General features: G+C 36.2%; 1 protein-coding gene across 7 annotated transcripts in view; it reads right to left on the reverse strand.

The window, feature by feature from the left end:
- Positions 1-12713, reverse strand: part of ZDHHC14 (zinc finger DHHC-type palmitoyltransferase 14) — a 94696-nt gene that overhangs the window by 20599 nt on the left and 61384 nt on the right. For 6 of the 7 annotated variants that reach the window (XM_059841915.1, XM_059841914.1, XM_059841916.1 and 3 more), the window contains 2 exons: positions 11679-11837; positions 747-884 (listed from right to left, as the gene is read on the reverse strand). In XM_059841915.1, coding sequence (XP_059697898.1) covers positions 747-884; positions 11679-11837 — 297 coding nt within the window. The remainder of the gene's footprint in view (positions 1-746; positions 885-11678; positions 11838-12713) is intronic. The other variant, XM_059841919.1, reaches the window with a different exon arrangement.

A 12713-nucleotide genomic window follows, 5' to 3' on the forward strand; every position in this document is an offset into this window, starting at 1 on the left:
ATATAACACGTGAAAAATATAGAATGCTCTTCTAGCGATAATGGGCTAAAAAACCCAACATACAAAAGGTCTTTAAACACAAGTCATGTAATCTGTCACCATAAATGTCACCATCATCATCATACAGGAGCCAGCAAAATTAGCCAGGGGTATGGAAACAAAAGACAGTACCCAAAAAAGTTTTGACCTCAAACACAACCCAGAATACAAATAAAAATCAGTCTCAAACTCATAAATATTTCTGATTCACTCTATTATGAATTGGTTATTCTCAGAATGTCTATGCAAATGAAAATAGGGTTGAGAATGGTGTAAAGCTAAACAGCAAACTACAGAAAGTATAGCTCCAATCTATTTTCTAGTAATTTACCTCTTTGTCTGGATGGCAAGTGACCCATGCTTACAGTTAAAAAAGCACATGGAAGTTCTTTAGGTAAATGATACTACCTGTATACTTCAACATACAGTATATGTGATGCTTTTCCAATTAATCATCCATAAAGGGACAAAAAAAAAAAATTAAAAAAAATTAAGACTGCATTAAAGTAAAGCCAGTGCCAGGCCAATGACTACTATGAGTAGTGCCTACTATAGACCAGAATGGGACTCACTGGGGATTGTGAAGCTTCAGAGAAAAGGCAAATAAACAAACAAATAAATAAATAAATCCTGAATGATCAAAATATTAACTTAAAAAACTCAAGCAAATGGCTACATACGTAATCTGATTTCACCAGCATACTTACGAAGGATGACGTGGGTGATAACGAATGCAAATATAAAGACTGTCAGAAAGGACAGAGATAAAATAAACATATAAAAAAATCTGTAGTTTCTTTTCCCCACACAGTTGCCTACCCAGGGACAGTGGTGATCAAACCGTTCTGAAATGAGAGGCAGAAGAAAAAAAAATGGAAAACAATTAATAAAATGCTGTTAATTCAAAAAAATGCTCTCTGAATATAATACTAAAACTTATGATTACTCTGGAATTTGCAAAGTAGCCACAGAGAAGTTCTTATTTAGAAAGGAACAAAAAATAGAAAAGAAAAGAAAGGAGTACTTGAATGAAACCTTACAGTTTTTAAAGAAATTAAAGCATGGCTGAGGTGAGTTCCTGTTAAACTAACAGCCTAAGTGTGACCAACTGCGCAGTCAGAAAAGCAAGCATGTATTTATCCATTGTCACATAGGGCATTAGCAACTCAGTATTTGATTTTTTTCAAAACAAGGTGGTTCTTTTTTCTTCAGTGCATCTTCTAGTCAAAATTGGAATTTCTGAGGTTCTTTCCTTTACATCTGTCATGATCACACCTCTGACTTATGCCTACTATCATATCATCCATCCATTTTTGGAGCATGAGATATTTACACCTTCCCACTTCCTTTTATTGCTTCGTTCAAGACATTCTTCATTCTAGACCACCTATTCTTCCACTTGGAGTTGATGCTGTCATACAAGATCATTAAAAATAGCAGAATCATTCACATCAAATATTTTTCAAATGTTAAAATTTAAATACATCATATAAAAACCGGTCATCTGCATGCTCTGTTGCCCTTTGCACTATAGACTGTATCCTTTTTACTAACTGAAACCATTTCTCTTTACCTCTCAGAGAAACTCATTCATGAGATAGGAAAAGGCCAGGGTGGATCAGAAACAAGTGTCCCCAACATGGGGGAAATGCCTCAGTGCTGGAAGCAGCAGAGGGAATGGCTGACTCTGCTTCTCCCCAGGCAGCCTGGACCCACCCTCCACGTCCCAGTATGTTGGGTAATGAAACAGAGCTATTGCCAGGAAACAAAATTGCATTTCCTAACTTTACTTTGGAGAGATTACACTGACAGAATTTTAAGGTTTTTTTAATCAAATCCAAAACCATAAGACATGCATTCATGCTGACTCTTTCTTTCACTCTCTGATCCTTGTCCAAATCCTGGTTTGTTTTCTGTGATTTTTATGCCTCCACTGACGTACTATCAAACTATTTGTAATTTCACAGGAAAGGCAAGCTATAAATCCAAAGTCCTTTAAGCCCTAGGTTAGAAAGGCACATCTCACCAAGAACACCAACTTATTTTAGTGGTGGATTTGTGTTAAAGGCCTATATTAGAGGTTTTTCTTGAAGGATGTATTTAGTATTATCTTAATTTTAAAAAAGTCGAAACAACATGCACAACAGATTTCTGAGTCTACCAGACTTTCAGGGGCTTTTTTAAAAACGGTTTTGCATGACAGCTGTTTGGACCACATGTTTCTGCCATAAATCTGTTTCAAATTCCAACAGGGCTATTCAAGGTGAAGTTACTGAACTTTCTTAGGATAAGGCTTCATAATACTGTGATTGAGAGAATACTGCTAAGAATATCGAGTACTAAACACTCCAGGTAGGTGATACCCACCTTTTCTCAGTGCACTACAGTTGTAGTCCCAAAATAAATTGATATTGCATTTTAAAAGTGCTTGTCTTTAAATCTGTGCTTCTGAATGAGCCCTCATATTCTGATAAACACTCTACTTAATTTAAATTCATTCATCCATACAACTCACAAGCAAACAACACCACAAAAAACCACAGCTACAGAACCATTTTAAAAAGCAGAATCTTAGGGTATTTTTGTAACCTACTGCTAAAAAAATACATGACATGTCTTGGAAGACAAATTCCATACACATAGATTCATTCTCCTCTATGCTGACATGGTAGGGAAATGAATTATAAAATAAAAACAGACATAAAGCTGTTGCTAGCCATGAAATAACATTTATATATATGCAGATATCTATCTGATGGATTCAGATAAATGCAGACAAAAGCCAGGCACATACACACAACCCCTCCATCTATAGACTCCTGTTCCTATATATACACACACTCCTTACTGAGGACTGACTCAGGGTTTTTAACCTGTTTGTCAGTCCTCTTGAATCTCCATCTTCAAACTTTCCTGGTGAACTGAAAAGCTCTGCTATCTCAATAAATACCTTACTAATTATTGTGAAGTTAAGTAACTACCTAAGATATTTACAAAGGAGGAATGAACTAAAAAGGCTGGATGCAAAAACCACTACTACAGTATTAAACCGGAATCAACTCTATTGAAAAAAGAGGCATATGAAAAGGTTTACATGAATCCTATGATAAATAAATTTGGTCTCTTTTTCCTCAGTCAGAAGACAGAAAGGCATGTGACATGTGCCACAAAACAGTATATTAAAAGGCAAGACATTCTACTCAGCAGAATACAAATATGTAAATGCAATTTAAAGATAACAGCCTTACAGCTTGTGAGCTGCTCTGCTTAGTTATTAATGCAGGAGAAAATTGCCAACCCTGGCAAAATGAGGAGGCAAATGCTAAGCAGAAACTTCTAATGCTGTTAAGAAATATAAAATCTATTAAATCTGGAGCTGTTTCTTCTTCCTTAGAAAAACACACAACCTAATAGTAAGTATTAATGAAGAAGTAACAAGGTGTCTTAAGGTTCACCTCCAGCATTCCAGATGTCCTAAAACTGAACAACCAATGATTTTGTAAAGGAAGCTCTGACATCTCTACTTGGACAATGCTGGCAGCAAAATTAAGACAACTTCACTGAGAAATGAAAAACTGAGAATTAAAAACTGAAAATGCTGAGAAAAACTGGAATTCCAGCCCTCATGAACTTAAAATGCAGAGCAAATAGAAATGCAATTTCTTGTGAAGAACAGACTGTTAAGAAATCATGAATGCAGTTCTGGATACATACTACTGTATTCAAACAAACATTTGTGGCAAGGTGAGTGTAAAAATATTTGAGGCAAACAGACAATTAAAACATTGGCAATATAAACTCTGTTAATAGAAGAGCATTGAAGTCGTAATGAGGGAAGAAAGCTGAAGCACTCTATGGGACAGAAACATTGTGATTTATCATCACTACATCCAGTTCAAACAAAAGCAGCAAGATATTTGCCTTCTTGATGTTACAGCTGTATCTGGTATGTACCTAATCAAGAACTGGTGATAGAACAGGTGGCCCAGTTTCTACCCTTCCAGCAGTTCTGTGAAGTCTTTTGCCTGTGTGTTCATGGCTCTCCATTCTTAGGCCAAGCCTGGTGCTCATTTTACCCAGCAGGGAGCAGGTTGATAGAGCCAGATGAACCTAAAACTATGGCTTTCTTTTGCCTATCTCCTCAGATGACCTCATCAGACAAACACCAACGTGGGCCCAAGTGAAGCACTGAGAACACACTGCCAGAGAAGGAATGAAATAACACCTTCAGAAGCAGCTAAGTGTTAATTCAGCCTAGCTGTGACACCAACCTTACTACAAGTTAGCACTTATCACAACTGCAGGAGAAATCCAGTTCTGAATATTTTTTCAGGGTCTGAGATTAAAACCTGAAGAAAATAAAAAATGACTGAAAAAATGTGTGAAGAGTTTATAAACTAAAGCATCATTGAAAAGAGGAGGTGAGTAAATGGAGACTAAAAATGCTGCTGTACAAGTCATAGAAAACCAAAGAGGTAAGAAATTTCAGGAACTGTCAGTAACAGTAAAAAAGAATATTTCATTACTCTTTCCCAAGTGATTAGCATCATTGAATTTAAATAATAACTTCTGAGGATAGCCAGCACCCCCATAACTAAATCCAAAGGATGAGGCTTCACAGGATAACTGAGCCAATCCAAAACCACAGTAGCAGTGAAAGAGATGGTCAAATGCTGCTTTTCCTGCCACTTCATCCCACTTTCTTCTTTCTAAGCTGATGATGAAAGAAAAAAAAGGAATTATTTTCCTCACTGATGAGTGGGAAAAACTGACCTACCAATGGCTGTGTTACCCAATGGTCTGTGAACAGGCACAAACCAGAGAATCATGGAAATAAGGAAGAAAAGAAATAAAGAGGAGGACATTCAAATCCCTTTGGAAGCAGCAAGCTGTCAGCTGGACTCAGTGTTCTCATTAACACTCACCCAAGTGGTCTGATTAACACTCACCTAATAATCTATGCTAACTGGATGATAGAAAAACACTCTACTTCATACATTCCCCCTTTTCAACCTTCCCTGAAACATTTACATTTAAAACTTGCATAAGAAACATTAACTGTTGGATATCTCAGATAAAAAACCAAACTGAGAACATTTCCCATTTTACTAAGCCATGGCCTTACACATGCAGCATTTCCTTCAGAAGCCACACCAAAGCACGCTCCTTGCTGCTCAGAACCAAAGAGTCAAATCTCTACTTTTCCACAGCACAGCATGTAGACTCCTAAATACTTAAATGTTATGCTTCCATTTTTCATTCACTACACTCCAGGAAACCATGCACAAAATGACCCAAATGCTTTCCTTCCCTTTTCAAAACATTTAATGAAAGCCTAATAATTTACAAGGAACGCAAAAGCATTTTTAAATGGAACATTTGTAGGCCAGCTTGTCCCTTCAGTTTGCAGTATTTATTAACTGTTTCCTTTTTTCTTTGCTCAACTGGATCACTGCACACCAGCACACATTTTCTAAAGCTCAATGGGAAGGTAGGACTCAAAGACAAGAAGTCGACAGGTGCAAAAATATCTAGGTCATGTTACCAGGAGATTCCAGTGAGCAAAAGTTAGAATTCACTTGGTAATTCTTCCACCCTGTGCAAGTAAAGCATTGTAGGACAAAGGCACAAACCTAAGGCATTCCCTGAATGTTACCATCTTTATTTAAAACATGCAAACATGGTATCCCATGATTGGAAAGATTCAAGAGCCCACTATGCAAATCCTGCATCAGTAAGAAGTCACACGACAGCTCAAGCAACTGGGCCAGGATGACTCGAAATTACTTTGATAGTGGCAGTAGTACAACACAGGACCACAATGTCCATTGTCAAGGACTCACACTGAGTAATTATGTAGAGAGACTGACACATCTGCACCTATTTATAATGGTAACAATTAAAGCTTTTTGAAGTACTGTGATGTCATGGATATGATCACATCCATTCAGGCTTCTTGACTTGACATTTTGTACAACAAATAGTACCTTCAGAATCTGATTGCTCTTGAAATGCTTAAGAAAACAAATGAGGTTTTTAGAAACCCATATAAGAAATATGTTTTATTACAAAGAGTATCTATTTTCTTCTAAGATACAGCAGTCCAATCCCAACTGCTGAAAGTGATGCACACAGGCACAAAAATAAATACAACCATTACATTAAGTCCTTTACAGTCAGTTCAAAATATCTGATAATTTAACATAACAAAAAAATTTATGTCCAGTAATCATAGCATATTCATAAAAACTATCCTTAGCTCTGATGTTCAGTTTCACCAACTGAAATCACCACTCCCAGGAAAATTATTTTTTAAATAATATTTAAAAAACCATCCCCACGGATAGGATTTGCCATCAACTGGCAACAGCAATCAAACCCTTGGATCAATTTAATTAACACACCATTCACCTGTGTGACAGTCATTCCCCTGTCAATACCTTTGCTGTTACTTTTGGGGAATGAAATCTGAGTAGAAATTTAAATGAAAAAAGCAGTGAATAACAAAAGATCAATTGCTAGTTACATTTATAGGCACACTGATGTTATTTTAGAACATCTGTTATAGACAATGCACAATGGATCCTTTAAATCACCAAGCTTCAGCACTTTCAGACACTGATTCCAAATCAAAACACCCCATGAAAATCAAACAGAAAGAGAGCGTCTTCTGACCCTCATGTTGGGAAATGCCAAAAGTTTACTTCAAATTACTTTCTGGACTAATCTCCACAAGGTGATGTGAACTGAAAAAACTGAAACAGTAATGTAACACTGTTTCAGATGGGCCTCTATTAATGAAAAAAGTTAAAAATGTGCATGGGTATCTACAACAAAAAGTCAATCAGAAAAATAAACAAAAGAGCTACTTAACATGTATTTCACTTTCATGACTGTTTAAACCGTTCCAGACAGCTATGGGTGGGGTTTTAAGAAAATAAGTTGCAACAACAACTTTTTGCATGCTAATCAACTTTAATACTAACAGACTATTGCTATTCATAAAAAGAAAATAAACATGCTTCATTTTCAAAATAAAAATAGCAATTGATTTATTAGGAAAACACCCAGCCATTGCCCTAGGATAGCTCATAATAATTAAACTGTATTGTCACATAGAACACTTCAGTGCACTCATCAATAATAAATATTGACTAATTAACAAACTCCTTTGGCTGCATGCACATAAATGGTGACATTTCCAAAGGCAGCAGCAGCAGTTTAGAATGGCTGCTCTTTGGGAGGTACAAAGAGTGCACAGTGAAGGACCTCACTGCTTGACAATCTCCCTTACATACCCATTTGAGTACACACACCCTGGCATACCCACACAAGTGCCTGACACACCCAGCTGGGGAGGAAGGCATTTTAAAACCCCAAATTTGTCCCCAGAGGAAGCATAGTGTCCTTACTAAGTAACAACATCCACAAAGTTTATGGATTAATTTTTCTCTTTTCTACAGGAAAGCACATTTTCTTACACACTTCCACATTTTCTTCCACTTCCACGGCTGTCTTTTATTGGGATTTGGGTTTTTTAACCGTTCTGCAAATTGTTACTGCACTGAATGTAAATATGTGTTTATTTTCTTAGGTTCCTAATTTTTTTAACTGGTAATTTCTCTCTTTAATTTTTACTCTGACACCTTGAGGTTTACAACATCATTTACACAGTCAGATGTTCTGCTCATCTCTGCATTTTTTCATACATAGACCAATGCATAAGCCACAACCTCTCTTAAGTAACTTATATTACGATTTTCTTTCTGAAAGAGACTGACGTATTTTGCAGTCCATTGGCTTAGGATTTAGAAACCCTGACACACATGCCATGCTCCCTGAATTTCCAAAGCACGTCTAATTTTACAAATGGCACAATCATAAATAATACACCACTTCTGAGAGTGCTCGTGTGTACTCCATTTGGCAGCTTCTTGTTCTACTTTTTTGGGGCACCCAAACAAAGAGTCCAAGCCATTTCTCACCTGTAAAAACTGGGAAAAATCCATAAGAAAAGAAAGAAAAAAGAAAAGAATGGTCACAGCAGCCAAATTTGTGCTTTTAACTGTTCAGCAAAAGATTCAGTAATTTCAAGACAACTGGAGCTAAGGTTTAACAGGTTCAAAATGAAGTGAAAATTGTACTCTGCTCTCTGCAGGAAATGTAAGGAAGGAAATAAGCAAAGGCCATGAAAAGGAAGTGATGGCAAGAAAGGAAATAATAAGGTAATGAAGAAAGAGTGCTACAGAATAGAATTAAAACCAAGCAGACCAAAGTCCTGACATACACATTGATTATCAAGGACTACAAAGTCCTGAGAAAATTGTTCTCAGAAACATTGTCTGCATCAGAAAAGCCAAACTGTTACAAGGCCACCTCTCAGCCTGCTTTTGAAATGATTGGCGTTCTTTAGCCAGGAAGATGGGGGTATCTGGAGTAACTACAGGGAAAAGCTTGTCCCCAGAACACACTGGTAATTCTCACTGTCTTACACTGTCTGTGTTACATGTGCTTTGGAAATTAATTCCCCATATTGTTTTGATATAGCCACCTGCTTCCTGTTCAGCTTTCATCACAGAAAAGGGATTTAACAAAACAAAAATTATTTATTAAAACCCAACGAAAAAAAAAGGGATATTACACAGTCAATGTTCCAATGACCAAAAATAAATTTAAGAGCCGCCATAAAGTCATTTCAGAAACAAGTCCAACCACTGCCTTCTTTCTAGCATTACACAGTGCCATCAAAACCTCTCGTCAAGACACAGCAATAACTACCTTGAGCTCAGAATTTATGTCTGGTTTGGCTACTTTTATTCTGAAGTCTTTATCTCTTGTTTTCAGATGCATATTATGTTTAACTCATTTGTAATTCTTGAGCAACATAATGGTAGACAAAAGCCTTGAGGGGCTAACTTCCAACTGACATTCACAGAGGCAGTAAAGAAAGCAAATCATACCCAAGGTATGTGCTTCAGGGAACACTTATTCAGCCAAATTTTTTAAGGTATTACATAAATGGAACAAACGACATTTGTATGAAAATAGAGATTTCTCTGGACACTAATAGGAAAATACTGCAGAGCTAAAGGAGTCTGAAGTATTACCATGGCTAGAACTCAAATTAGCTCTTTTCTTTTTTTTTTTCCATATTTTAAGCTATTTGTTATTTTTATCTACAAATACCACATAGACATTTATAAAAAACAACGATGAAACAAAAATCAAGCAAGGTAAAGTAACAGATATGCCTACTAAACAAATAGGCAGAAATAAAGAATAAGTTTTTGTATGTACTTACACATTTAAAATGCTGTCATAGATTCCTTACAGAATAAAAAACATTAATAGAAAACTCAGATTGAATGAACCTCTCTTTCACACTGCATTTATTTGCCAAGTATCATAAGACACCTTTAGGTAAAAGTAGTACACTGTTTTTTCTGAGCAGTGCTGGTTTGAGGACAGACTCCATTCCTGTACCACAGAGTGTCTGTAGCTGGTTTATAACTGCAGCAAAATTTTTGGAAACTATGTGGCAAAAAGGAATGCATGGTCATACAAGTAGTGAGCTGCTTAAATATCATATGTTATGTTTAAATAGCATAAATTACTTATATATCCATATGCATGTGAAATAGGACTACTAGTGCACAGGTTTAGTTAAATCAGTAAGGAACTAACAATTAGTGGCACAAGAATACTCATTGCTATTTAAAGATTTATTCAGAAACTAAATAAAAGCATCATCATATAGACAATACTAACTTAGAAGTGGTGGCAAATTCTGATTAAGTGTACACTCTCAGATTGTTACATTTCCACAGACACATGAACCATCCAATTTTCTTGACACCTATTTTTAATAGAAAATTAGTTGCAGGTACTTGTAGATCTCACTTTTTGCATTCAGTACACCCAAATATTTATATGACCCATATCTAATCAGGAAACAAAGCTGCTATACAGTGCACCCTGAAAAAGTCAATTTATTGTAATTCCCATTATAAACACTGAGGAGAAAAACCACAGCAAATTCAATCAATTACTTTAAAACAAATAACTCCAAATATAAAAATGTGCAAGAGGAAATTACAATGATCATACCTATCTTATGAGCAGAAAAACCATCTCAGTTATATAAGTAATTTGCTCACTCTTTTTTGATAAATATTCATAATAATTCACATCTGTTTTTTCATCCCAGACGTGATCAGAACAACTTATACAGTTGTTTCCCTGCCATCACTACTTTACTGTTTTATAGAGTAGGTTTTCCAGATGTGGTATGAAAAGGACACAGATTACAGAATAACCTGCTGGAAAATCCTTCACACCAGTGCATTAAAACCCCAAATCACTATTTTAAAATAAGCTTCAGGTTGCACAGGTGAAGTTGCTCTTATTTTTTTGCTCTCTTGGTAAAGACAACAGCTTTTCAACTTTTCGCACTGGACAACAACTGTATTTACATATTATCCAGTTTGCTGAGCAGTATCACAACACCGTAGCATTAAAGTTACACATTTGCTAAAGTATTTTTCTGAAAAATGTACCAACTGCATTTCATAAACATCCCTACTTGCTCAATAAAAGCAAGCTCAACAGCTTTTGCAACACTTACAAAATTTTAACACATCAGAAAAATTTATTTACTGAAGGAACCATCTACAGATACCAATCAATTCTATAAGGCCAAAAGGCTAATAAGCTTTTCAGTCTGATGTAAGTGCTCTCCCTAAACCAGTATCATCTAAACATAAAACTTCACTTCTTCCAATGACTGCTTTATATCTAAAAATATCACTGCTGAATGCTGCAATTACATTTCTCAGCTGGAGACATCTTTCTACATTATTTTCTTGAATGCATAAGATCCAGACTCAACAGTGTGCTAATCAACTGCACTAAACTGCAAATGTGATCTAATTAACTGGAAACCACTCCGATTTGATTAGTAGGGGTTTTTCAGTTTGCTTTTAAATCCAAGCATATCTTAATCACCTGGTCTGACCTCCATAGACAACAGTAATGAAAAAGGACATGATATTCAGAGAGAAAAAAAACAACCCCATAATTATAAAATATGCTTAGGTCCTGACAACATGTACTTACTCTCACAATAGCATGTTTGCCCAGTAATTTCTTACGGATTCTGACATAAGTACATCTAGTCATAGAACTGCTCAAAGCTAAGAATCACCTGCAGTGTGTATTTTGGTCACCCAGCCCTAACCATTTGAACGGTGCCTTACAGTTAGTTACTAACGAACTGGAGAAGCAGCTCCCTGCCCTCAATTTAGTTTGGTGAAAAAAACAATTCTGAGACTCTCCAAAAGCTTGGAAAGGTCACTGCACATTATATGTGGCCTTATTCGAGTTGGGTGTATTCTTTGTCATTAGGGCAGATCAGGAAAGTCTTCTTAGACTAGCAACATCTGTTAGGCCAAGTCTCCTTTTCTGCCTCCTCTAAAATCCTTAACATTTAACAGATCTTGTAGGAAAGGAAGATGAACAGAGCAAGTCACCTCACGACTAATCTTGTCACTAACTGGTTTTTTTCTGTCTCCTATGGAAAGTATTCATTTCAAAATCTAAGCCACTAAACTGAACATATGCTGTATCTTTTTGTTACTCACCTACGCAGTTATCACAAAGGCTGCAATGTGAGGCACGAGGTGGGCGGAAAATCTTGCAAGTAAAACAATATTTTAGTTTCACTGTCTGTCCATTGATGATCACTTCTTTTGTTCTGGGAGGGGGACGATATCCTCCTGAACTGCAGCCATTTGCTATATCTAAGCATGAAAATACAAGACATGAAATGTTGCACATGAGCCATGATGTATGCACAAAACTGCCCTCGATGGCATGCTATAGCAGATTTCAAATTCGTATTTACACATTTAAAAAAACCAAATTTTCCCCTTCTAATTCAAGAGTACTAAGCAGCAAAGAGACATTTCATTGCAAATAGCATCCAGAGCAAATCAATCTGAATCAAAGAAACCATCCAAACCCAATTCTCAAATGCTGACAATGACATTGATCCCAAAACTCTTACAGTTTCATACCCCCTAATAGCTCTTAGATAACATATTAAAGACAACTATAACTACTTGTGTAGGACAGCAAAACTTGGAGGTTACCTTTAGAATCTTCCTAATTTTTTCAGAATTCCTATAATAACAAAAAATCTCCCTAGAAATGCTGCAGGAATTCTACAGCCCAGAAGAGAATCTGCACATTTACTCAAGCAACAGCAGCAGCTCTGTCATCTGAGCCTGGTGAATGCTGAGATCTCTTGCATGGTGTGATACAACAGAGCACATTCACAAAAGTATCTTACAGCTTTTGATGTTTAGAAGTTTAGACACTCAACTCCCAGTGTTATCTCTACACACCTTGAAGTTTGTTGCACACAACTGGTTTCCAACTACCTTGTTTGATATAAGTAATAGAGTTTTGGGTTTTGTTTCTAAGCTTCCTTTTATTTTATTTTAGGCTATTATCAATAATTTTTACAGCATCTAAAGGACTGATTAGGCTAATAAAGTTCAATTTTGCCCAAGCTGAGCTTTACTCTGAAACTTCAACATGTAAAAATGGTGCCTTTTTCTAGGTCTGTTCTTGTGTCATCACAATCAAATCAAACCACAGAAGTGGAAAAGAAA

Source organism: Haemorhous mexicanus, chromosome 3 (assembly GCF_027477595.1).
Source record: "Haemorhous mexicanus isolate bHaeMex1 chromosome 3, bHaeMex1.pri, whole genome shotgun sequence".
NCBI lineage: Eukaryota > Metazoa > Chordata > Aves > Passeriformes > Fringillidae > Haemorhous > Haemorhous mexicanus.